At 45.1% G+C, this 25,701-nt stretch overlaps 1 protein-coding gene across 3 annotated transcripts in view; it reads left to right on the top strand.

Moving 5' to 3' along the window:
* Positions 1–1,039: 1,039 nt before the first annotated feature.
* Positions 1,040–25,701, top strand: part of ESRRG (estrogen related receptor gamma) — a 695,925-nt gene continuing 671,263 nt past the window's right edge. For 2 of the 3 annotated variants that reach the window (XM_060396023.1, XM_060396029.1), the window contains exon 1: positions 2,889–3,060. In XM_060396023.1, coding sequence (XP_060252006.1) covers positions 3,059–3,060 — 2 coding nt within the window. In that variant the 5' untranslated portion in view covers positions 2,889–3,058. Of the gene's footprint in view, positions 1,079–2,888; positions 3,061–25,701 lie in introns of those variants that run through there. The other variant, XM_060396025.1, reaches the window with a different exon arrangement.

Raw genomic sequence — 25,701 nt, 5'->3', positions numbered from 1 at the left:
GTCGACTACAGATCTTCGGAAACGGATCAGATTTGTTGAGTGTCAGCTTGAAGAAGGCAGCCTGAGCCACGATTTAAACACGGGCGGTATCACTGTGAACTAGTGGCCCACGATCGTCCGCCTACCCCCACTCTGCCTTCCTGCTGCTCCCTTCTTTTCTCCCTTTTGTAGGATACAGAAGGTGAATAATGAAACCATTTTGCTAATAGTTTATGAGCCATGAGATTGGAAATGTATATGGATAGACCGGAGCACCAGACTAAAATCATTTGAAAGAAGCGTGAGGCTGGGCAGAGAAAGAAACCCGCCGTGTCCTCTTCCCCAGCCCGGAGCGGAATGGGACGGGTGAGGTGGCCTCGTGCCGCTCCGCTCCATCCGAGGGCAACGGCTGGGCCCATCCTCCCTCCAGCCTCTCACCCTCTTCATCTCCCGGAGAGCGAGATGAATCGAGGCGATGGCAAGATAGCGCGAGCGGGAGATAATCGTTATCGCCAGGATTTTTCTTCCAGTGATGGGATCTAAACAGATCTATCACACCGGGCAGCTCTTTCCGAGGCAGAAAACAATAGACGTGAACTTCGCGCTGAAGACAGCCACCGGGATGCTGTCCGTACGTCTATCTTTTCTGTCCCCATAGGGCCCGTTCCCCTGGTACGAACACCCAGAACCTTCGAGAAACGCCGCAAACACCCACTTGACTTCCTTGCTCTACCCGCAAGGAGGTTCTCACCGCTTTCTTTGCGGAGTCACTACCGTTTCAAAGCCTTGGGCTCCAGGGGACGGATGCAGGGGAACTTGAGGGATGCAAGGGGTGGTGGGTGGGGTCAAAGGTGAGTCGCTGGCCTGGCCACTCTCTCGCCGGTCCACAAAGGGGGCCCCAAAGCCTGGGGAAATCCTCAAAGCCGGGTCGGAACAGCGGCCCAAGCCAATGGCCCGCAAGAGACCGCCCCAGGTCTGGCCCAGCGTCCGGGGGAGCGAGGGCGCGCGGGAGAGGGCGGGGGCGGGCCCGCTGGAGGCGCAGGCTCCGGGGCCGGGCTCCGCAGCCGGTTCAGCCGTCCGAGCGGGAAGGCCGGGACAGGTACGTAGCCAGGGGAACGCAAACCAGGCGCGAGTGGCCCAGGCCGTCCGGGCCCCGTCCAACTCCCGTCTGGCAACACCCGTAAGCTGGCTTCGGATCGGGGGCCGAGGGGCCACTCTCTCCCCGCGGGCTCGTGACCCTCGGGGCAGCAAGGGAAGCGCAACCCTCCGGCGGGCGCCAGAGCAGTGCAGGCTTTGGGTGGCTGCGAACGCCGCGCTCACCCGCCTGCGTGGAGTCGGGGGGCGGTGGGGGCGCCCCGCGGAGAGAGCGGCTACTGGAACCCTCTTAGTTCCTCTCTCTTGCCCCTCGCCTTCCAAACTCGTCTGGATTCTGGGATAAGGCAAAGTAACTTTTCCGTGCACGCGGGAGGTAACCGGCAGGAAATGGTATTAGAAGCGGGAACCGGGTAGCAACGCCCCCATCCCCCAACCGCGTGGGGGACCCCTTCGGTTTTCTCCCGGGGGTCGGGGTAGAGGTGAGACAGTTCTGTTTACAGGGACGGACGGTGGTACCGGGCGGGGATAAGGAGCGAAAAGAAAGATCACCGCCGCTCTCCTGATCCCCTTTTCCTCCGCCCCCGGCGCCCCCCAGCCCTGAGGCCGCTTTTAGTCCCTTCGGATGGGCTTGGCTTGGCACCCTCCTCTGCAGGCCTTGTGTTGAATGTGGATACTCCAAAGAGAATCCTTTCCACCTGCAGACCCTCCCCTGCGGTGTCCTCAATTTCTCCACCCAACGCGCCCAGCCCTATTAGACTTATCCTATGGGCTGTGGTTGGCGTTGAGACCGCCAGGATAAATTCAGCTAGGCAACCTCTTGAATTGGCGAGTTTGGAGTGGAAAGCTAATGTCTGTCGTCCCCGGAGGGGTTTATATTTGAGAAAGCACCTGGAATAAAAATGAAAATCGTACTAACCCAAATCACCGTTCGCAATCTGGCCCAGCCTCAAGGAAAGGGGCGGGTGGGCGGCTAGTGCCGGTCAGGACGCACAGTCACTGGGGGGTCTCTTCGGTCGGCCGGTGTGCGCGGGCTCGGCGAAAGGCGGCCGGCCCCCGGGGAGCTAACGAGGACCACCCCCGGGCGCCAGCGGGCCGGGCGCGCTTCCCCGGAGCTTGCGGCCCTCGGCGAGTGAGGACGTGACCCCGGGACCACGCCTGCTTAACCCCGGCAGCCTGTGGCCGAGAGGTCGTGAAGTTGCTGGGGGGGGGGGGGGGGGGGGGTCTTGGTATCCCTGGAGAGTTACTATGGCCTTCGGGGATGGAAACCTACGGGCTGGGAACTCCCTTGTGCCTTCTGCACTCACCCTGTCGCCGTTCCCTTCAAACACAGGGTTACCTAAACTCTCGTCCTGGCGTCTCTAGAAAACCCCTCATCCTGCCAGTTTCCCGCCTTCCTTCCGTCGCTCCCGCGATCCCAGGGGAAACCCGGCTCCTTGCTCCCTTCCCCCTTCTCCAGCCAATTCCTAGGCTCCTTGCTCTTCGGGCCTTTGCCCTTCCCAGTTGGTGCCTCTAGTGCCTCGCTGGGGTGCGGGGGGAGGCAAAGAGGCAGAGTACCTCCCTCATGGCAAAAATAACAAAACTACTGGAAGTCGGAGTAAAACTACATCCCCACCCCCTCTGTCCCCCTCCCAAATCCTGCCAGCAGGGTGGCTGGGTGGGGGGAGGGATTGGCGGGGAGGGAGGGTCATCCCGGGGAAGGGGAATCCGGCGCAAATTTCCGCGCGCTACTCTCATTTGTCAGTTGATTCCGTCTAAAAGTTCGCTATTTATAGGCTACACCCAGCAGCCCGAATCCCCGCGCCCGCTTCCTCTGCAAAGTGAGAGAGGTCCTCGCGGCGCCGGGCGGCCCGTCTCGACCGCGTCCCGTGATCGGTTTGGTTTTGTTTCTGCCCTCACACCGCGGGCAGCCCCGGAGCAGGACACGGGGAGCAGCCCCGAAACCACCCACTCGCAGTAGCTGAGAGAGCGGCTCTGCAGTCCCACCATGTGAGTCCGCGCCTGACCCGGCTCGGCGCGCGCGGGCTGGCGGGCAGCGCGGGGGCCGCCGCGCCGGAGCCCCGGGGGGGCTGGCCTCCGCCTCTGCCGGTGCGACCTCCAGCTGCTTCCTTCTTCCTCCTCCCCCCTTTGATTTCTCGCTTCTCACTCTTATTTCCGCGCTTCTCTGACTCCCCTGCTTTCAACTTCCAGCTGAGTTTGGGCACACACGAAAAAACAGAGGCGACTGGCCTTTACGTGGGAGGCGGGGTGGGTTGGGCGCGTGTGTTTCCTACCGAAGAAAACTCTGTGGGTCTGGGGGAGGGAGGCGCGTGCGGGAGCGCGCCCGGTAGCTGGGGCCGGGGGCCGGGGCCGGGGGGCGGGGGGTAGCGGGTGGGCGAGGCGCGCTGATCGCGAGACCTTTCCTCTTGTCTTGGCACCGACCGACCGCAGGATGGGAATGCAGTGTTCGTGAAGCTTCTCGGTTGGGAACCATCCCTCTGCGATGGGGGGGAGAGGGGGGAGGACAAGATGTCTTAAAATCTAGGAACCTCGCCGGGCGGAAAGGAGGGAAGAATGTGAGCGCTGGCAGAGGGTAGTCGGGAAACAGCGTCAAATCCCTAATTTAAGATAGAATTGGGGTCTGCGACACCCTTCCCCTCCTCGGCTGTGGACAAGACTCGCTTTCGGGGACAGCAAGGGCGCAAGCCTGGGGATCGCGGAGGTCCGCGGGCCTTGACCTTGTCTCCTCTTTCTACCTGCCAACGCCTTAGACGATGCTTCTGTGCTTTAGAACCTAGAAATCGATGGGGGCGGGGAGCAGGGAGCAAGGCCGGCTGGAGAGGTGCCCCGAGCCCCAGGCGGGAGGAGCGCCCGACGCGCGCGTGGTTCGGGGAAGCGCTGTGCCCTCGGGGCCGCGACCAGGCCGGCTCTGCTGCAGGCGCGCGGCGGCGGCCATGAGACTCGCGCAGGGCAGTTCAAACCACCCTTTTACCCTCAGAGCCCAGGCGCGGCATTTGGTGGGGTGGAGAAGGTTATGACTGAAAATAACCCGGGGCTCGGATCCGTTTGGCTGGAGATCTGAGCGCCAGCGCGGAGGTGGGGAGAGGCTGAGAATCAGCGAGCGAAGAACTGCGGCCTCGCCTGTGGCGCGCTCAGGGCTCTGGCCCCCGCTGATGAATTTCTTCCCCATCACCGGTTTCTCCTCACGGCGAATGTCCCTGAATCTCCCTGTGGCCGCTCCGTCAGGGCGCTCAGTGTGTCTGCGGACAAAAGTGGTGGGGGGCGAAGACCCAGCCCCGGTCTATGGCAGTGCCACAGGGGGAACCCGACTTTCCGAAGTCTGTGCACTCAGGGTTCCCGGCACAGAAACGGGGTCTGAGGTCTGTTTCCGGCTCCAGTCTGTCCCTGCTTCACTCCTGGGCTCACTCCGCAAGGACGATCTGGTTCAGACGGGACGGGGGCCACCCCCAACTGGCCCAGAGCTACCCGGATTCTCACCCAGGCCCGCCCAAAAGAGCTTTCAGAAACTCGACCGCCAAGTTAAAATCAGAGGCAGTTTTCTTCTGCTATCTCTGGGCTGCATGTGGGGTTATGGGGAGATGGCAAATTTATTACAACTTTACAGCCGGACACTAAGCGGCGGGGACCTGTAAATGTCGGGATTCGGGGGCTGGGGGTGCGATGTCTCCTCTCTTCCTCCGCCCCATTAGCCGACAGTAAGTGCCACTCAGCTCCCCTGGCACAGGTTCGGGGAAGCTTTTCTTAAGTACTAAAAGGAAGAAAAAACGATCAAAAGTAAGAAAGATGGAAATTAAAAGGAAATGAAAGAGAGAAAAGAGATAAAAGGGAAGGTGTGGTTTCTAGCTATCTGTATCCCTCCCTTCTCCTTGGAAAAGAGCGCGATGTTTCAAGAGCCTTGGCGTTAGCCCAAGAGCATCCACCTCCAGACCCCACTCCAAGTTCTCTGACCTTGGCCGGCTAGTGGAGGCGCGTCAGCCCGCGCTTTATCTGACATGCTTCTCAGCTTCCTCAGCGCCCAACCCTTAACCACATGCAAATTCCCTGTCCCCAGAGCTGGACGACACGCCACACTTTGCTCAGGAACTGGTCAAAGATAGAGAAGGCCCAGAGCGCCCTCTCAGCGAGTCTACTTTGGCACAGTATCTGAGTCCCCTGCAGGGGCGCGCAAAGTGCCGCGCTCTGGTGGGAGAGGAGTGCTTGCCCAGATAATTTCCCCTTTAGGAATTTTGAGAATTCGCTGGGCTCCTCACCCCACCCCTCCCCCGTGTCTCTGAAGGAATCCCAGAACTTGGGAGCTTTGGGGAGCTCAACGAAGTAAAATAAACTTGTCCTGAGTTCTGCCTCAGTTCTCTGCCCTGCGATTCCCCCGGATCTTTCTAGTTCTCCTTTGTGGCTGCAGATTCTTTTCCATCCCTGACATTCCGCACTCTGCTTCTGTTTTGGGGCCTCCAGGCTCCTGGGGATTTACCCTCAGGTGGAAATTCTAGATAGGAAAGACACAAGTTCTCTTCCTCGGTTGAGTGAAAATGACCTTCCGACATCCAGACAAAAGGGAATAAACTTCGTGTGTGTGGAAGGAGGTGAGAGCAGAGAACAGGGAGGCCTGTTAGTGTCCAAATGAGCTTGGTTGCATGGAGAAAGAAATTTCTCTCTCTCCAAATAGCTCATTATTTCAAGGAACCCTGGAAAGAGAGAGGACAGGGGAGTTTCCTCTTACAAATTCTTCAGATCAGTGACCTATAACCCCTGAGAAGTGATGAGAGAGAAACCGTGGGGGAGGGGGTGGCAGAGAGGCCACCTGTGCCTACCTGCAAGTAGGTTTTGCCCTTCTTGGATGACCTGAGATGATGGTTGTAAACGGTGGTAACTGTTTTATGGAAAATCAGAGCATAAACACCTGACAGGCCTTTTCATGGTGCCCTGAGCTGCTCTACTGGGTCATCTGGGGCCTAAAAGGAGGTTAGGAGGAACTTCAGTGCCCTCCCCCCATCACCTCGCCCCCTTCCCCAGGTAGGCCTGTGACTCTGCTGGGTGTGTGTGGAAGGTTGTAACCAGTGGTCACTTTTCCTGAAAACTGGAGCAATTCTCTCCCTATGCTCATCTCCAATCTTTCCTGGGTCAGTTATCCCCAGACTCCAGCCATTCCTAAGCTATGTTAGGAATTCCTAGGTTATGTGTTCTTTATAGAGACTACTCTTATGAAGAAGTGAACACTAAGAAGAGCTGAGTTGTGTCCTTTCAAGGTTTCAGTGGATTATAAATTTGCAAGTCTCTGAGCACATAACTGAGGTCTGAAATGTCCGTGGAAAGAGGGCTTAAGGAGAATCCAGAGAAGATCTAAGTGACCTGCAAGAAAGTTCCTTTAACTGCTTGCTTTCCTCCTCGGTTTCACCAGTTTAACCTCCTTTTTCTCTCTTAAGTGATGAAATAGGATTCTTCAGAATTTGACCTGTAAAGTCTTCTGTGCACTCTGCCATCTGACTTGATTTTGACATGAAATATAAGCCTTTCTCTTCATCAAGTTCTTGTTCACCTTCAACAGTTGGTTTCAGTCTCCGTTATTTCTCAAATTTCCTTACAATAACAGTCCACAAACCAGATATGTTTAGCTTCTATGAGACAGGATTATTCCTCTGCATTTCTCCAGGCAGTTCTGGCTAAAACCACCTTTGCTTTCACTTGAAAGAGATACTTACCTGAAGATGAAAGTGAGGGACTTTTTTAAAACCCAAATTACCCAAATACTTGCTTTTATTTTTTCTTTTGCCTGTGTGGAATAAACCTAGTCATGTGAACATTTAAATAGACACGTTGCAAATGACAAACATGGCTTTTTATGTAGAAATTTTCTTCGAGATTTAAAAAGTCATGGCTCAGGTATTTAACATGATTTCAGGAAACTGTATCTTTGAAATTCATTGACAGCTAGATTTATTTGCAGAACTTTCCATGCAGCTTTGTCATGCTTGTTTACAGCTGTCTTCTCTGATCTAAGGGCATCTACCATCAACTGCTTCACAAGTATTAAGTCAAAGGAGATTTTTTTTTTCTAACTTCAAAATTCTTTCCACGTTTCCCCTTGTATAAGGTAGTTGACCTAAAAGTTTGCAGCTCAGAAAAATTAAGTTTTGAGCATGTAATAGATCCTGCTGACCCATCTGTATAAACTCTGTTTTACTGTTAACATTTTGATAGTTAAAATGATTTCTTTTGGGGAGCAAATAAATGTATTATTATATATATAGATTTATAAAATAAATATATATCTTTTTTTTCCAGGGAGGCTTACTGAATGATTAGTTTTTCTCCAGATTCTATTTTTTTCTATCAGATATGTCATTGTTTTCTATTTATTTTGTGTAAATTAAGGAAAGATTCAAATTACTGACTTATGATAAATCATATCACTCTTCTATCACAGTCATCAATATTCTGTTATTTTGAATTAAACATTTTAATGTAATTTTTTTCATTTTAATGTAATTTTGAAGACAGAAGGTCCTGCATATGTTCATTAATAGGGGCTGGCTAAATTGGTTAAACTATTGACAGGAAACATTTGGAAGTGGAAATGTAGCATTGGGAAAGTTGATGTTTTAATGGTAAACTGATGAACCAAGAATACCGTTCAAGAGCAAAAGCATTAATGACAAATGGCTGACCTTCTATATATAGTATTTCACTTTTAAACACTGTTTGGATGATATATGAAGTAACTATGTAGGGCAAAAGTAGCTCTTGCTAAGTACTGGAGCTTCAAGCCAGTATTTTTTTTTTAAAACGAGGTAAAATTTCAGATGCTGTAAATCCAACATTTTTTATTAGTTTAAAGCGTACCACATAAAGGCTTTTTACTACGATACATCGCCACTATTTAACTCTAGAATATTTTCATCATCCCGAAAGGAAACTGTGTATTCATTAAGCAGTCTCTCCCCTTCTCCCCTCCTCCCCACCCTTGGCAGTCGCTGAGCTGCCTTCTGTTTCTATGGATCTGCCTGTTCTGGACATTTTGTAACTGAAGTTATTTAATGTTTGGCCGTTTGTGTGCAGCTTCATTCACTTTACCTGGTGGTCTCCAAGTTCAGCCACGTTGCAGCGTGTGCCCATCGTCCATTCCTCTACGGCTGAGTAATATCTGATTTTATGGATATACCACATTGTGTTGGTGGACACTTGGGTTGCTTCTACCGTTTGGCTATTATGAACAATGCTGCTGTGAACATTCACTACAAAATTTGTCTGAACCCATTCAGCCTTTTTGGTGTTTTTTTTTTTTTTTTTCCTTTTTAATTATCGTGATCAAATTCATCTACCAAGAAATTTCAAATAGTCTTTTTCTGTTTAAATAATATTCAGAATCTTCCTTTAACTTATGTTTTCAGATCTTTGCTGGTCATATCCTAACTCTGTGTTTAACTTTCTGAGGAATATTGCTTTCCACAGTGGCTATACAGCTTTACAGTCCTATTAAAAATGTCTGAGAATTCCAACTTCTCCACATCTTTGTCAACATTTATTTTATTTTCCATTTGAAAAAATCATAGCCATCCTAGTGAATGTAAGTATTATCTCACTGGGATTTTGATTTGCGTTTCCCTAATGACTAATGGTGCTGAGTATCTTTACATGTGCTTATTGGCCATTTGAATATCTTCTTTGGATAAATATCTGTTCATTGTCTTTGCTTCCTTTTAAATTGCTTCCCTATTTGTCTTTTTGTTATGGAACTATAAGAGTTTTTGATGTATTTTGAGTATTAGATCCTTAGCACACATATGACTTACAAATATTTATCTTTCCTCCCATTCTCTGGATTGTTTTTCACCTTTTTGGTATTACCCTGCAATTCATAAGAGGTTTTAGTTTTGATAAAGTCAAATTTAGTAGAAGTTATTTTAAACAGTAGGTATATTTTTCATTCAGAGGGAAACAGATTGAACACAGGACCACAAAAATTAAATGCTAAATCCTAAAAAAAATAAAAAAAAAAAATAACTCTCCTGTAATGTGAGAGAGCAACTTTACCAAATGTAGATTATCAAGGAGTGTGTAAAGTTACCACTGTACAAGTAAAGGAGACAGCTGTGGCTCCATTGACCTTTTTCTTTGCAGAAGTCCTGGGTTATTCAAGGCCTGATGAATGAGATCTTTTATCTTTAGATGACAGTAGTTTTTTTTTTTTCAATTATCATTATCAAATTCATCTACCAAGAAATTTCAAATAGTCTCCTCTGTTTAAATAACATTCAGGATCTGCCTTAAACCAACAACAACCAGGAAGATCAAAGAAAATGTTGCCAGGATGTTTCTAATCCAGCAATTTCTAACCCAGCCACAAGCAGGCTGTGTAGTCAGGTAATATACTTGTAAAGTTCCCAGGAGAAAGGTCTTGGAGTCATAGATGAGAGAAACTAAATTATTGCAAAGCACCTTAACACGAAGAGGAAGAGTATAAACGGACGTTATTGAGTGCACAGGTTTTGCCTGTTCTCTCAGATCGGCTGTTTTGGGATAATTGACTGATTTGAATCAGCTCTTCATTTAATTTCATTCTTAGTTATGAAGGAAGCAGACTTGTGGTGAACATTGATCGACACATCTCTGATTCTGTCCCTCGAAAGTCTTGCACTGGATTCTGCCATTTTATGGAATAATGTACTGGGCAAACCACTGGACTCTTAAGTCCACGCTCAGAGTTCTTGCATGATCCACACATGTTGCTGTTATCCTGAACAGCCAAGAAGGATTCTGAGGGACACTCAGGCTCCTCCTCTGCAGGGTAACGTCTTCGCCCTACAGGTATGGGAGGGAAAAACAGAATAATACATATTAAAATGATAAAGCATTTTGAAGTTGTAGTGTGTGTTTCCTTATTTGTGTAGCATTTAAAATATACCAGGTATCGTCCGAAAACTTAACACATTAAAAAATTAAGTCCTCAAACAACCCCACGAGGTAGGTACTATTTCCCCTCATTTTGTAAGTGAGAAAAGTGAAGCATGGAAATTTTATATAGTCTAGGAATGCTGGGGCTGCAACATTGCATTCTCTCCTGGCAACAGTCAGCGGGAATCCAGGTAGTCTGCCGTCTTTTGGTGGGTTCACCCAACTTGTCTTGATTCATTCACTTGTTTGCCTGCGTGAGTCCTGTAATCATTCACACTTGTTCCTGCTAACATGAGCCCTACGCAAGGAAAATAGATCAGAACCAAAATATTAAACAGGAGGGCAATAATAAACATAGCAGATAAACATTTTGGCATGGATTTTATTTTGCAAAGTTCTCTTGCTCCTGTCATTAACTACAGATCCAATGAGCCAAAGAGATTAGTTGGGTACCCCCTGAGTACTCAGTGGAGGAACAAGCCCTTTTAAAATTGAGAAGTTTAAAATCAGAAGAAAATCCAACACGTGTGCAGAGAATAATATAAATTAATATGTGTGTGGTGCCAAGTAGCTTCAGTCATGTCTCATTCTTTGAGACCCTGTGGATTGTAGCCCACCAGGCTCCACTGTCCATGGGATTTTCCAGACAAGAATACAGGAGTGGTTTGTTATTCCCTTCTCCAGGGGATCTTCCTGATCCATGGATCAAACCCAAGTCTCCTGTGTCTCCAGCATAGAAAGTGGATTCTTTACCACTGAGCCACCATGTGGGAAATTAAAAAAAAAAAAAAAAAAAATCCCACCAATTAGAAATTTTAATCATTAGTCTTTTAGGCAGAGATCTTTCAGTTATGACAGAATTTGTTTCATTATTTTATACACAAAAGGTAAGTAACAAACAATATCAGTTCAGTTCAGTTGGTCAGTCGTGTCAGACTCTTTGCAACCCCATGAATCACAGCACGCCAGGCCTCCCTGTCCATCACCAACTCTCAGAGTTCACTCAGACTCACGTCCATCGAGTCAGTGATGCCATCCAGCCATCTCATCCTCTGTCGTTCCCTTCTCCTCCTGCCCCCAATCCCTCCCAGCATCAGAGTCTTTTCCAATGAGTCAACTCTTTGCATGAGGTGGCCAAAGTACTGGAGTTTCAGCTTTAGCATCATTCCTTCCAAAGAAATCCCAGGGTTAATCTCCTTCAGAATGGACTGGTTGGATCTCCTTGCAGTCCAAGGGACTCTCAAGAGTCTTCTCCAACACCACAGTTCAAAAGCATCAATTCTTCGGCACTCAGCCTTCTTCACAGTCCAACTCTCACATCCATACATGACCACTGGAAAAACCATAGCCTTGACTGGACGGACCTTAGTCGACCAAGTAATGTCTCTCCTTTTGAATATGCCATCTAGGTTGATCATAACTTTTCTTCCAAGGAGTAAGCATCTTTTAATTTCATGGCTGCAATCACCATCTGCGGTAGTTTTGGAGCCCCCAAAAATAAAGTGTGACACTGTTTCCACTGTTTCCCCATCTATTTCCCATGAAGTGATGGGATCGGATGCCATGATCTTCGTTTTCTGAATGTTGAGTTTTAAGCCAACTTTTTCACTCTCCGCTTTCACTTTCATCAAGAGGCTTTTTAGTTCCTCTTCATCAGATCTACTTCAAAAAGTAGGCTTCAGAATATGCCACAAAGTTGGGGAACAATCAACCCTATTTCCTGTGTTTTCAGAAGATTGACTCATGCTTATTCAGCTCAGTGTAGTTGAGCAGTATTCATAGCTATTGCCCTGAGTGCTACAGGCTCCAAAAGAACCTTCTGAATGGAGAGAGAATTAAAGATGCCAAGTACTATGCTAATTGCATATATTCCATTGCATCCTAATTTTTGAGCAAATGGTTAGTTATTATTCATGAGGACACTTGATAAGCAAGACCATTCCTCTTGTAAACATGTAGATACTAACCAAGGAGTTTTATTCCAGCCATTTGCCAACTTCAGAGTGAAGAGGCCATTTTTCAGAGGTGTGGTACCAAGCAGAGGAGGGGTTTTAACATTCAGTGCACTGTGATCGGTGTCACATGGCTGAGCTTTCACCAAGGTTTGACCCATGCTGGGTCCACAAGTGTGAGTCTGTGGACCTTTGCCAGGTGGGCTGACATGGAGGCGTACAGTACTATTGGTTTAGCCCTGTTTAATTTGCTTTTAAATAATCCGCAGAAACCCTTTCTGTGTTGAAAACTTGCTGTGATGAGTTTATTGAATCCTATAGAATGATGGTGAACTTGCTAATTCAGTGTGCAGTGTATGTTGAGTGCATGCTGGCTTTCAATGTTATGAGGTGGGTGGGAAGGTAACAGACATACTATGAATCATGTAGGGAAGACAGTGAGGCTTCGAGATGACTGCCCATGACCGCACAGGTAGTAGGGCTGCAGATTTGGGCCTCAAACCCAGGCTTCTGATGCCAGATCAAGGGTTCCTCTTCCATGTCTCTTGATCAGCATTTCTGAGAGTGTGTTTCACTTGAACCCCTTCACAATGACCTAGGACATTTGTATAAAATGTAGAATCCTAGGCCTTGCTCTAGAAATACTGAATCCCCAGGACCCAGAATTGTTAATTGTCCCTTCAAGATATTTATATACAGTTAACATTAGGCTTAACTGGTCTGTATACTAAAAATGTTGAAATATTTGGTTAGGTCAAATTTTTTTTTAGTTTTTTTTTTTTTTTTAATGGGCCTTGTTTCTAAAGTCTTCATTGAATTTGTTACAATATTGCTTCTGTTGTTTATGTTCTGTTTTTTTTGGCCATGAGGCATAAGGGATCCCCAACCAGGGATGGAACTGGCACCCTCTGCATTGGAAGGCAAACTCTTAACCAATGGACCACCAGTGAAGTCCCTGGTGAAGTCAGTTTGACACTAAGATAGTTGGAGGAGAAAAAAAAAAAAAAAGAAATCTGACCACAGACAGTGAATGCTAGTGTGCTCTTGGTAGTTGCCTCACAAATTGGGTTTTAAATAAGAGATTCAAAGAGATCTTCCCATTTGGGGAGTTTGTTCTTATTAGAAGTGTTCTATGCGGGCTTCCCGGGTAACTCTAGTGGTAAAGAACCCTCCTGCCAGTACATGAGACCCAAGAGCCAGAGGTTTGATCCCTGGAAAGATCTCCTGGAGTAGGAAATGGCAACCTCCTCCAGTATTCTTGCCTGGAGAATCCCATGATTTAAATAAGAGAGTCAAAGAGATCTTCCTATTTAGGGAGGTTGATCTTATTAGAAGTATTCTGTAGAAGTGTGATTTTTTTTTAATCACTTTGTTTTATAAAATGTGTTCTGTAGGACCCTACTTCTACAGGATAGTCATTCATTCAGCAAATATTTACTAAAATGTCAAGTGCTATGTGAAGTGCTATGTCAACAGTGAAGGAACCCTGACCTTATGGAACCCCATCTATTGAGAAAAGATGGTAGAGATGCTTTGCCCCCAAAGTTTTCTCAGTAGACTAATTTGTAAAATAATGGCTTTTACAGATTATTTCAGAAGCAGGTACACTTCAGAGCCTTCCATGTACCTGATACATGCTGTGAATATCTAAGACAGGATTGTTGAATGTGGCGTTTTCCAGACTTATTACAGCATCCTTCAGGGGAAGGTTACCTCCTAGGCCTAGTGCTCCATGGCACACCTTCTGGATCACACTCTTCCTACACATTGTGGTGAGATTTTGTGTCCTTGGAACGCTCAGATCTGTGGCACTGGTAGAGACAGGGAGTGTATTGCAGAAGTGGAATCCCACTGCACCTCTACCCCCCCCAAAGTAGTAATGTTCTGATAGCCTAGTGAGCACTGGGATAAGCAATGAGCCGACTTTGGCCAAAGAGCTAGCATCCAGGGATTCAGATCAGCTTTGGGCCATCTTCACAGGCGGCTGGGGTATGGATTTGAACATGGGGTGATCCCTGGATGTGTCCCTGGTCTCTGAGCTGGGGAATGGTGAAGGCAGGAGAAGAGATTCTAGCATTTCTGGGCCATTTTGGAGCATTGGGTGTGGGAAGAGTTGCATTAATGGAGAGCACGTGCCACTCTCTTTCCTAGACAGAAGGCTGGCTATTACTGGAGGGCCACTCAGCCTTTGACTCACTGCATGTAATCAGATGAATTTGCTGAAAAAGACCTCCTTTCTATGTGTTGCCCACTTTTATCGAGATAGTTATTGGAAAAAGGAAAACATAGGCCTTTTCAGTGGATTGCCTAAGTCCAATGATCCCTAGCTTTGGTTTTTTGTTTTTTCTTGTTCTTCTTTTTCTCAGACAGTTGCTCTATCTAAAAAGAACAAAGTGGCCTGGCTCAGATAACTCACAGGGGTGAGTTCACCTGATGGATGGATTTAAATAGTTTAGATGTTGACATTTATCAGATTACCCAGAGAATTGCCACATCACCACCTTGATTCACGCATGTGGAGAGTCCTTAAAGAAACCTCTTCAGAATTGTTTGTTTTTCTTAGTTATCATAATATTGAAAGATATGTTGCTTTATTGTTCATTAAGTACATGCTTTATTCCATATTACCACACATACTTCCTCACAGATATACACAACAAAGACATGGAACAGTTTCTCAGTAATTCAGATAGTCATCACCTGAGTATATAAATACTTAAGACAGACTCCTCTGTCCCCCTTTTTCCAGATTTGTCTGATTAAATATTCACCTTTTCACTCTTTGTGAGGGGATATCAGATCTCTTAAGTGTTGGTGTCTTGAACCTAAAGTCTAAATTTAGTTTAATCACTTTGAGTAAGAGGAATTAAATGCAATTGCTATCTTCAGGGAGGTTACAGCTTAGGCTGGGAGGTAGTCAGGAAGGGTAAAAACAGACATTGCTATGATATCATACAGCTATCTGGTAGGTGCTCCATGAAGAGTTTTAAGCATGGTGATGATGGGTCAAAGGCATTTAATCTGGCCATGAAGAATTAGGAAGAGCTGACTCCAGGAAAATTGCTGTGAGGTTGGTTTAAAAATAGGTAGAAGTTGATTTGGTGGAGCAGTAAAGAGAAGAAGTTTTATATATAAGGCAAGAATATGAATAAAGACTCAGAAATAGGAACATATAAGGCATATTTTGCAGAAGGCAATGGCACCCCACTCCAGTACTCTTGCCTGGAAAATCCCATGGATGGAGGAGCCCGGAAGGCTGCAGTCCATGGGGTCACTGAGGTCGGACACGACTGAGCAACTTCACTTTCACTTTTCACTTTCATGCATTGGAGAAGGAAATGGCAACCCACTCCAGTGTTCTTGCCTGGAGAATCCCAGGGACGGGGGAGCCTGGTAGGCTGCTGTCTATGGGGTCACACAAAGTCAGACACGACTGAAGCAACTTAGCAGCAGCAGCAGCAGCAAGGCATATTTGGGACACCAAAGAAGTGTATTTAGGGTGGAGGAAGAGGGGAAACCAATAAAGAAAAATATAAGACTTGGGGACTTTGCTGGTCCAGTGGCTGAGACTCTGTGCTCCCAATGCAGGGATCCTGGGTTCAATCCCTGGTCAGGGAACTAGATCCACACGCTCCAACTAAGAATTCACATGCCACAACGAAGACCTGGTGCAGCCAAATAAATTAGAATAAATATTAAAATAAGAAAAAGAGACAACATTATTGATGGTCTCTTAGCTGTGATACACTGTTAGGTGTATCCTCCATCCAATTTCACTTTTCATCCTTGCAGCAAGCAGGACAGATCACTTTTGAGGCTGTTGTTCTCCAAGATTCCTGTACCATTTCCATTGTACAGTGTGTCTGCTGGGAAGTGACTGCCAAGGTGGGTACCATGCTTCCTAGGTCCCTTGGCGTTTGTTGGGACCAAATGATTGTTCTCCACATTGAGATGTGTAGATAACTTCCGGGTTGCTATGGTTAGGAACACGTGTGCCCTTTCCATCATGGACTATAGAAAGAATAAAGCTGTAAACAAAGAACTTCAAGATCTTAGGGGAGGAAGAGCCAGTGCCTGGAGGAGCCTGCGTCCTACTCAACATGCAACCAGACTTCACATAAATGGGAAAGAAATGTCTTTGAATAAGTCAGCTGCTGAGATGTAGAGATTTATTTTTTACAGAAGCTAGAGCTGCCTTCATTAATACAGTTATTATAATAGGCTTATATAACACAGGCTCGTGGATGTAAGTTGCTCTAAATCCCTTAAAAATAACAAGTGGGGCCAGGATTACAAACCCAACTGTGTCTTCCAGAGTGTTCTCTTATTCTATTTCCATGTCGCTGTTGTATAAATATTCATTATTATTATTATTATTATTATTACTATTTTAACTTGGCTGCTGCACCTGAGATCTTCCTTGCATCATGCAGAATCTTTCATTGTGGTGTGTGGGTTTCGCTCTGGCTGTGGCCCACGGGCTCAGTAGTTGGGGCATGTGGGCTCAGCCCCACAGCATGAGATCTTAGTTCCCTGACCAGGGGTGAACCCTCCTCCCCTGCATTGTAAGGCAGATTCTTAACCACTGAACCACCAGGGAAGTCATTATTCCCATGGTTTTAACAACTATCTCTATGCTATCAGTTCTCAATTGTTGACCTAGAACTCCTTTTTTTAGGTCCAGACTGGTGTAGGTAGCTGCCTACTGCCTATGTTATTCGGACCATAAATAAGGCTCCGGTATACTATAGATTAAGTAAGTTATTTTTCCCCCTAGAGTACTATGGATTAAGTAAGTTTTTTCTCCCTAGAGTAAGTTTTTTTAAAATTTTTTTCCCCCTTCTAATGGAAAGCTTGTCTGGCCTGTCTGCTTTACTGACCCTTTGGTTCTTTACCTAGTGTCATCTTGCCCTCCTTTAAGGGGTCGTCTCATTGGCACGGTTAAAGTTAACCCACTTCCTGGTTTTCTGAAAAGAAATGTGACATAAGCAATTTTTTAAAAGCAAATGAGACGTTGCACACTTTGGCTCCTCTTCCGTTATCAAGAACTTGGTCACAGGGATGTAGGACGGCTGAACAGCGGGGTAGCTGTTTTTGTACTCAGCTGAAACAGTACTGTATGAAAGAGGAGGAGGATTTTGCAGGACAATCATTCTGGCACAAGACTCTCAGAGATTAAATCCACTGGGCCCGGACTTCCTTGGTGGTCCAGTGGTTAAGAATCCACCTGCCAATGTAGGGGACACAGGTTCCGTTCCTGGCCTGGGAAGATCTCACATGCTGTGGAGCAGCGAAGCCCGTGCTGCAGCTGCTGAGCAACGCTCTAGCGCCTGGGAGAACAACTGCTGAAGCCCACATGCTCCAGGACCCATGCTCCCCAACAAGAAAAGCCCCCAAACCATGACTAGAGAAAGCCTGTGCGCAGCAGTGAAGACCCAGTGCAGCCAAAAATAAGTAAATACCATCTTAAGAAATGTGAAAAAAGAAAAAAGTTAAAAGTCCTGCTGAGTTTAGAAACACAGCTATCTACCCAAACTGACTTTGTATCTTGTTTTCTCTTACCTGGTTAATCATCACGCTACCCTCCTGGAGGCCCAGAGACCAGGGTGTGATATATATACTCTGACATATTCTTTTACCTGACTCTCCATTGCTCAAGTATCTTTTGAAAGTGCCCACTCCACTTAATCCTTTTCTACCACCTTGCTCTGTGTCTTCGGCGTCTCATGGAGACTTGTAGAATGGCCTCCTCAATGGTGACCCTGTCTCCAACAGCCACCTAGCAAGGACATCCTTCACACTACCACGAGAGTGATTTTTCGAAAATGCAAATCTGATGATCATTTTACTCCCTTTTTACAACCCTTCAGTGATTTCCCATGGCAAAAGTCCAAATTGCTTTGCAGTGCACAAAAGGCCCTCTGTGGCTTCGTCCCTGAATCTCTCCACCCTCATTTCTGACACTTGACTGTTCTCCTCCCCCAAACAGATCACCCCCACGGCTTCAGCTATACTGAGCACTGCCAGCCTGTTTCATTTCTTTGTCTATCTGCTCATGTGTTCCTTCTGCCTAATGAATGATTATATATTTTTCAAGACCCAACACAGCTGACACCTTTGTGATATTATACCGACACTTCTCCACTCTTTCCTTATTGTTTCATTTATTCCATGAATAAATGTTCTGTTTATTGACGATCTGTCCCTTTCAGACTCATTGTGTTAAACATTGGATGTGAGAAGCAGAAGTAGGTATGATTCCTGCCCTTGTGAAGCTTACAGTCTAAGGGCAGAGATGAACATCAATCAAATATTCCCACAAACGTACGTAAGGAAATTACAACTGTGACAAATGCTATGAAGAAAGAAAATGAATATATTGATCAGCCCATTGTAGGAGAATTTAACCTTAGTAAGAAAATCCCATGGACGGAGGAGCCTGGTAGGCTGCAGTCCATGGGGTCGCTAAGAGTCGGACACAACTGAGCGACTTTCACTTTTCACTTTCATGCATTGGAGAAGGAAATGGCAACCCACTCCAGTGTTCTTGCCTGGAGATTCCCAGGGACAGGGGAGCCTGGTGGGCTGCCATCTATGGGGTTGCACAGAGTTGGACACGACTGAAGCGACTTAGCAGCAGCAGCAGCAGCAGCAGCAAGGGAGTATAGAGGGCTTCCCTGGTGGCTCAGAGGTAAAGAATCTGCCTGCCAATGCAGGAGACACAGGTTTGATCCCTAGGTTGGGAAGATCCCTTGAGGAAGAAATGGCAACCCTCTCCAGTATCCATGCCTGAAGAATTCCATGGACAGAGGAACCTGGCAGGCTACAGTCCATGGGGTTACAAAGAGTTGGACGTGACTTAGTGACTAAACAACAATAGCAAAAGGTGAATTAGCCAGGTAAGAAAAATCACGTGTAGACAGAGGTTACACAATGTATCAACACTAGGTTAGGAGGAAACTTGGGATTGTACGAGAGAAAAAAAGCTTCCCTTGACACTGTTATCCTTGGATGGATCTGAAAATTAAACAAAGACATACTAACAGGAAAAAAGCACATACACTTATTTAATGTAAATTTTATGTGACATAGGAACCTTCCTAAGGAAATGAACACCCAGAAGTGCAAACTGACCTGAATGGTTTACTGGGCTTGCTGAAGAGTGGAAAGTCAAGGGAAGGCGTGAGAGGGCAAAAAGTGTGAGATAAGTGAGTAAACCGAAAGAACTTAGCAAGGGGTGTTTGTTTGGATTCTTCTTGGTATCCCTCCGTCTTGCAGACAAGGATGTTCCTTCCCTCTGGGCATAGGGAGGGTCCCTCTCACATGAGCAAGACCTGCTTCAGGGCAGAGGATGATGAAGGGAGGTCCGGGGGAACTTTCTGCTTCTGCCATTTTCTCAGACTCCTTCAGCTTAAAATATTCAGCATGCCAGGACACCATGTTTTGAGGTAGCACATCCTGAACCCCATCAGGTTATATGAAAGGACTGAATAAAGACCACGCGCAGCAGAGGCATTAGTTTAAGAAATGAGGTACAGGGTGAGGCGGGAGAAGGAAGTGGAGACCAGACTGTGAAGAGCTTCATAAGCCTGTTAAGGAGGTTTCTCCTTATTTAAGTGGAATGGAAAGTCATTTAATGCAAGATAAGATGTAATCAATTTTTGGTTTTGTTTTTTAAGAATTCATTCTGGCCACTGTAAGAAGAGTGAGTTTGATGGTCAACTGAGTGGATGATGCTAGAGTTGTTAGTTCAGGCTAGACATACCGGTATATTGAATTACGTCCGTGATAGTGGTGATGAAATAATCCATATTTAGGATTAGAGATGGTAGATGAAGAAGAAGGAGATATGAAGAATGATCCCCATATTCCTGGATGGAGGATAAAGCTAGTCATGGAGAAAAGAAATACTAGGAGAAAGCTAGCTCAGAGAGAGGTTGAATGTGAGCTGCCTTGGAGATACCTAGAAGGAATCATTTCCCTGGATGTTCAGCATATTTCGGTTGCTGCATGCGTGCGTGTGCATGTGTGTGCACGTGTGCACACGTGGTCATTCACTTCAGTCGTGTCCAATTCTTTGTGACCCTATGGACTGTAGCCCGCCGGGCTCCTCTGTCCATGGGATCCTCCAGGCAAGAAAACTGGAGTGGGTTGCCATGCCCTTCTCCAGGGGATCCTCCCAATCTAGGAATCGAACCCGGGTCTCCTGTGTCTCCTGCACTGCAGGTTGATTCTTTACTGCTGAGCCACTTGGGAAGCCCTGCAGCTTCACATATACTACATTATAATTACCTTTGTGCTTCTCTTTGATAGCTCAGTTGGTAAAGAATCCTCCTGCAATGCAGGAGACCCCAGTTCAATTCCTGGATTGGGAAGATCTCCTGGAGAAGGGATAGGCTACCCACTCCAGTATTCTTGGGCTTCCCTTGTGGCTCAGCTGGTAAAGAAGCCATCTGCAATGTGGAGAGCTGGGTTCAATCCCTGGGTTGGGAAGATCCCCTGGAGAAGGAAAAGGCTACCCACTCCAGTATTCAGGCCTGGAGAATTCCATGGACTGCGTATGTGTAGTCCATGAGGTCTCGAAGAGTCGGACACGGCTGAGTGACATTCACTTACTAGGTTCTCAAAGGAATGGAACAGCATTTATTTTTTCTTCTCTTCTCCTCCGCCTTCTTCTTCTTTTTCTTTAATTTTTATTGGAATATAGTTGCTTTAAAATGTTGTGTTTCTGCTGCATAGCAAAATGAATCAGCCATACATATACATGTATCTCCTCCCTTTTGGGCTTCCTTCCCAGTCAGGTCACCTCATTGCATTCAGTAGAGTTCTGTGTGCTATAGAGTATGTTCGCATTAATTACCTATTTCGTATATACTATCAATAGTATATATAATAGTGTCAATCCTAGCCTCCCAATTCCTCCCATACTCCCTTCCCCCTTGGTGTCCATATATTGTCTACATCTGTGTCTTTATCTCTGCTTGGCAAGTAAAATCACCTATTCCATTTTTAGATTCCATTATATGTGTTAATATACAGTATTTGTTTTTCTAACTACTTCACTCTGTATAACATTCTCTAGGTCCACTCATGTCTCTGCAAATGACCCAGTTTTGTTTCTTTTCATGGCTGAGTAATACTCCATTGTATATATGTACCACATCTTTATTCCTTTGTTAATGGACATTTAGATTCCTTTCATGTCCTTGCTATTGTAAGTAGTGCTTTTATGAACATTGGGGTACAGGTATTTTTTTGGAATTATGGTTTTCATCTTCCTTCTTATATCCTCAGTACCAATTGTAAATTGTACATAATGTTTTCCCAGTATATGTTTGTGAATAAATGATCTCACTGACTCCAAAGCTCACACAGTTCTTCCCATGCCACCAACAGGGGCAAGAAAATACTAGAAAGAGAAGTTGAGGCTCAGTTGTAGTAATTTAAATCCCTGGCTAATAAGTTACATTCGGACACAAAATATAATTAAACTTAAGTTTACAGCTGGTTTCCAACCCAACCTTTGTTTCAAATACTGCTTGTATTATTTTAAAAACCATATAATGTTTACTCAAGGGACATTCTTTCCTGAGTAAATCAAAGTCAGTCAAGCTATAAGAACAACACAGAGATAATGCTCCAGAAATGAACTATGTCTATCTATTGCAGGACTAAAAGAAATTAGAATGAATATACAGAAGGGGAGTTGGCAGAGACAAAAGAAATGTAACCAGGCCTATTTATTTTTTCAGTCTTTTTATTTTATTTTGGAGGTTAGCATTCAGTCATTAGGGAAGATCTAGAGAGAGATTCAGACATTTACATGGTCCGTTAATGGGCTATTTTCACAGCATGGATCTGAAGCATATTCACTGTTTCTTGGAATCAGAATGACAGAACAATATTTTGAATCTGCTGAATTTAATCCTAATCACACAAGCAGCCTCTGTGGTGAAACAAAGCTAAGTCTTTATGTTCCCTGTGAAGTGTCTGGGGGTGTGGGCCCCTTAAAATTGACTCCTGCGAGACCTTGTTTGAACTCAGTTTGTACTCGATAATGAATGGTGCATTTAGTTTCATTGACCTAGACCAGGGTGAGATTTTTCTACTGTAATCCAGAAATTGGAGAAATCATCCCGTATTGTTTTATTGGAAATCTACACTTCTAAGGTCCCATGCCTGTCCTACCCCATGACATAATGTAAATCATTGAGGCCAAAGTGTGTGTGTGTGTTTCCCACTTTGTATGCTTTTTTGGTGTGATTCTTTCTTTTTCTTTGGAAGATGGTACCATTCTTATCTAATGTGAGCGAAGGGGAGAGTGGTTGGCTTGAATGAACTTAAGAGTTTCTTCTTGCCCATCTTAGTGATGAGAATCAGAATTGAGTATCCTGTGACTGATGGCCCAACCGTATTGATTTTATTGACTGGCTATGGCAAACTTGACTATATATAGCTGCAGACTCTGAGGCCAAATCTCTCTAGTACAAAGGGTAGATCTGGCAGTTTTACCCAGTATCTTCAGGCCACAGAGATGGTCAAGCTGAATGTAGTTGTTAGAACTGTCAGTATTTGCATTAAGAAGTTTAATAGAGTGATTTGGAGTCCAGGATCCAGAATCAGACTTCCTGGGTTAATTTCTTACTTCAGCCACTTACCAGTGGTATAAACTTGTGCTCCGTGTTAAGTCACTTCAGCTGTGTCCTATTCTTTGCGACCCTATGGGCTGTAGCTTGCCAGGCTCCTCTGTCCATGGGATTCTCCAGGCAAGAATATCGAACTGGGTTGCATGTCTTTTTCCACAGGATCTTCCTTACCCAGGGATCGAACCCACATCTCGGGTCTCCTGCATTAGCAAGCACATTCTTTATCAATATCACTACCTGGGAAGCCTCGTGTAAAGTTAATCCAGTAATATAACTGTTTGTTTCTCAGTCTCCCCATGTTTAAGATGATGTTAGTAATATACTTATTGCAGTGGATAATTGGAAGACTTAAAAGCACTAATGTAGATGAAATGCTTTGAATAGGATCTGGCACATAGTAAGTGCTAAATAATTTATTGTTTGCTTCATTAGGAAAATGCTAAAGATGTGGGCTTTATAGAGACAAAGGTAGATTTGTGAAAGTAAGGTCAGCTCAACTTTTGGTGAAATGAAAATAATTTTGAACTTTTCGGTGAAATATTAAATGTACAACATCTACTTGACCTTTTAAGCTGAATTATTTTAGAGGTTGATTTCTACAAATATGACTGAAAGTATTATAAATATCAAAAAATAATCCAGAGGAGTTGAAGACATAGGTGTCATTAAGTGAAGGTTAAAGATCTCAGGATGATTTAGTTTGGTGAAGACAAAGAAAAATTACCAGACTGGACCTAGAAATAAATTTATTAACAAGTTAATAAAGCCAGCTATTTATTGAGTGCTTTCTACATCACAGGAACTGAACATTTAATTTCATTTAATTTTTTAATCATTTAACTTCCGTTAATTCTCACAAAATTCCAGGAAGTTGTTATCTCTATCTTGCATATAACTCATCTGAGACTCAGAGAAGTGATGTAGTTTTTTGAGGTTCCAAAGCTGTTTAGTACCAGAATCTGGATTGGAACCCACTTATGACAAACTGCAAAGCCAGTATTTTTAACGTCTATGATGAATTTCTCTCTATGTCTATATTGTTATTTATATTATAACTATCATCAACGTGGCATGAGCTAAGCATTCTTGACATCTCAATTTTACAGATAAGAAAATTGAAACTTAAATGGATTGATTTGCCCAGGATTATCCAGTAACTGCATATCCCATTTGTAAGACTGCAGATTTTCTAATTTATCTACAACCATCCAAGACTAGAGATCCTTTAAAAAAAAAAAAAGCCTTTTTATTGTATTGGAGTCTATAGCTGATTAACAATATTGTCATAGTTTCAGGTGCACAGCAGAGGGACTCATCCATACATATATACGTGTGCCCATTCTCCCCCCAACTCCCTGCTCATCCAGGCTGCCACATTACATTGAGCAGAGTTCCCTATGTTTTACAGTAGGTCCTTGTTGGTTATCCATTTTAAATATAGCAGTGTGTACAGGTCCATCCCAAACTCTTTAAGTGTCCCTTCCTCTCATTCTTTCCCGTTGGTAACCATAAGCTCATTCTCTAAATAAGACCGGAGATTCTCATCAATTCTATACTCACCACCAACCCAGCGGGCTGATGTCTGTAGGGAGAGGAGAGTCAGCAGAAATAACAACGGAAAAAGCGATTCAGAGAGGAGGTAAAGCAGCAAGGATTGGGGGTGGGGGCGGTGGGAAGGGGGGGACGCAGAACCATAATTATCCTACACTGTCTCTGCAAATTAGGAGAGTCTCTATCTTGCTTGTTACATTCTCAGTGACACGATGACCAACTCCTTTTATTTTCTGTGTTTCATTAACGATGTCAAAATTATAACCAAATATCTTTGTTAGGCTTTAATAAGAACATTCTGACAGTTTGGCTGTTAAAATACTAAGGGCTTATGGGGAATTGCTTTCCCCCTAAGTTGGTAAAATATGATATTCATTTTCTCTATTACCATGTCATATTTCAAGTAAGCATCATTAGGGTCAAAACATTTAGCTTTTTGATTAAATATTGTCAGTAAGTTTAATAGATCCTATAGAAGCCATCTCACTTCTTTAAACACATCAGGAAAATCATGGATTGTTATTAGTTTGGTTTGAATTAGTAGCAAATCATTATACTCTATTTGGGAACTTGCCAATGAGATGACAGCCGGAGTTAGGACCTGCCAGCGATCACTGTTATCCATGGTGATGGCTTTATACATTCCTCTCAAGATAATTAAGATATTTATATCCATAAAATGGAAGAGTGCCTATCTTAATCTATTTTATCTATAGCACCTACATAGAATCTAGACATTTTAACAGGCTAAGCAGGGATCAGGATCTTGGAAAAAACACACATTAATAAATTTCTTGTTCAGTCTTCCCTCCCCTTTTCTACCCACTTACACCAAAAATCACCATTAAGAAATTGTCCATGTACTGGAAGTCAGCCTGCTCTAAGTTCATTTATTCATCAAATTTATATGGAGATGCTATCAAATATCAGAGACTGTTTGGGGGTGCTGGGTAGTGAACGAAACAGACCAAAACTTGGCTCATGAAGCTTAAATTCTAATGGAGAGAGAATGAACAGTATAAGTAGATAAATATATAGGATATAAGATCATGTTAGCTGAAGTGATGGAGAAGGCGATGGCACCCCACTCCAGTACTCTTGCCTGGAAAATCCCATGGATGGAGCAGCCTGGTAGGCTGCAGTCCATGGGGTCGCCAAGAGTCGGACACTACTGAGCGACTTCACTTTCCCTTTTCATTTTCATGCATTGGAGAAGGAAATGGCAACCCACTCCAGTGTTCTTGCCTGGAGAATCCCAGGGACAGCGGAGCCTGGTAGGCTGCTGTCTATGGGGTCGCACAGAGTCGGACACGACTGAATCGACTTAGCAGCTGCAGCAGCAGCAGCAGCTGAAGTGAAGCAAAGAAGGAAGAGAAGGGGATATGAAGTGTTTGGGAGGGTGAAATTAGGATCAGGTGAAGAGGAAGTTATCCATGAGGAAGCAACTTTTGAGTACAGACCTGAAGGAAATGAGGAAGCCAACTTTACAGGAGTCTGGGCAAAGAGCATTTCAGGCAGAGGGAAGAGCAAACACAGAGCACTCGTGGGAGGGGCACGCGCCCCACATTAGAGCGAACAGGACAGTGGAGCTG

Source organism: Ovis aries, chromosome 12 (assembly GCF_016772045.2).
Source record: "Ovis aries strain OAR_USU_Benz2616 breed Rambouillet chromosome 12, ARS-UI_Ramb_v3.0, whole genome shotgun sequence".
Lineage (NCBI taxonomy): Eukaryota > Metazoa > Chordata > Mammalia > Artiodactyla > Bovidae > Ovis > Ovis aries.
Note: the sequence above shows the minus strand (reverse complement) of the source record. Positions and strands in the feature narration are given on the sequence as shown.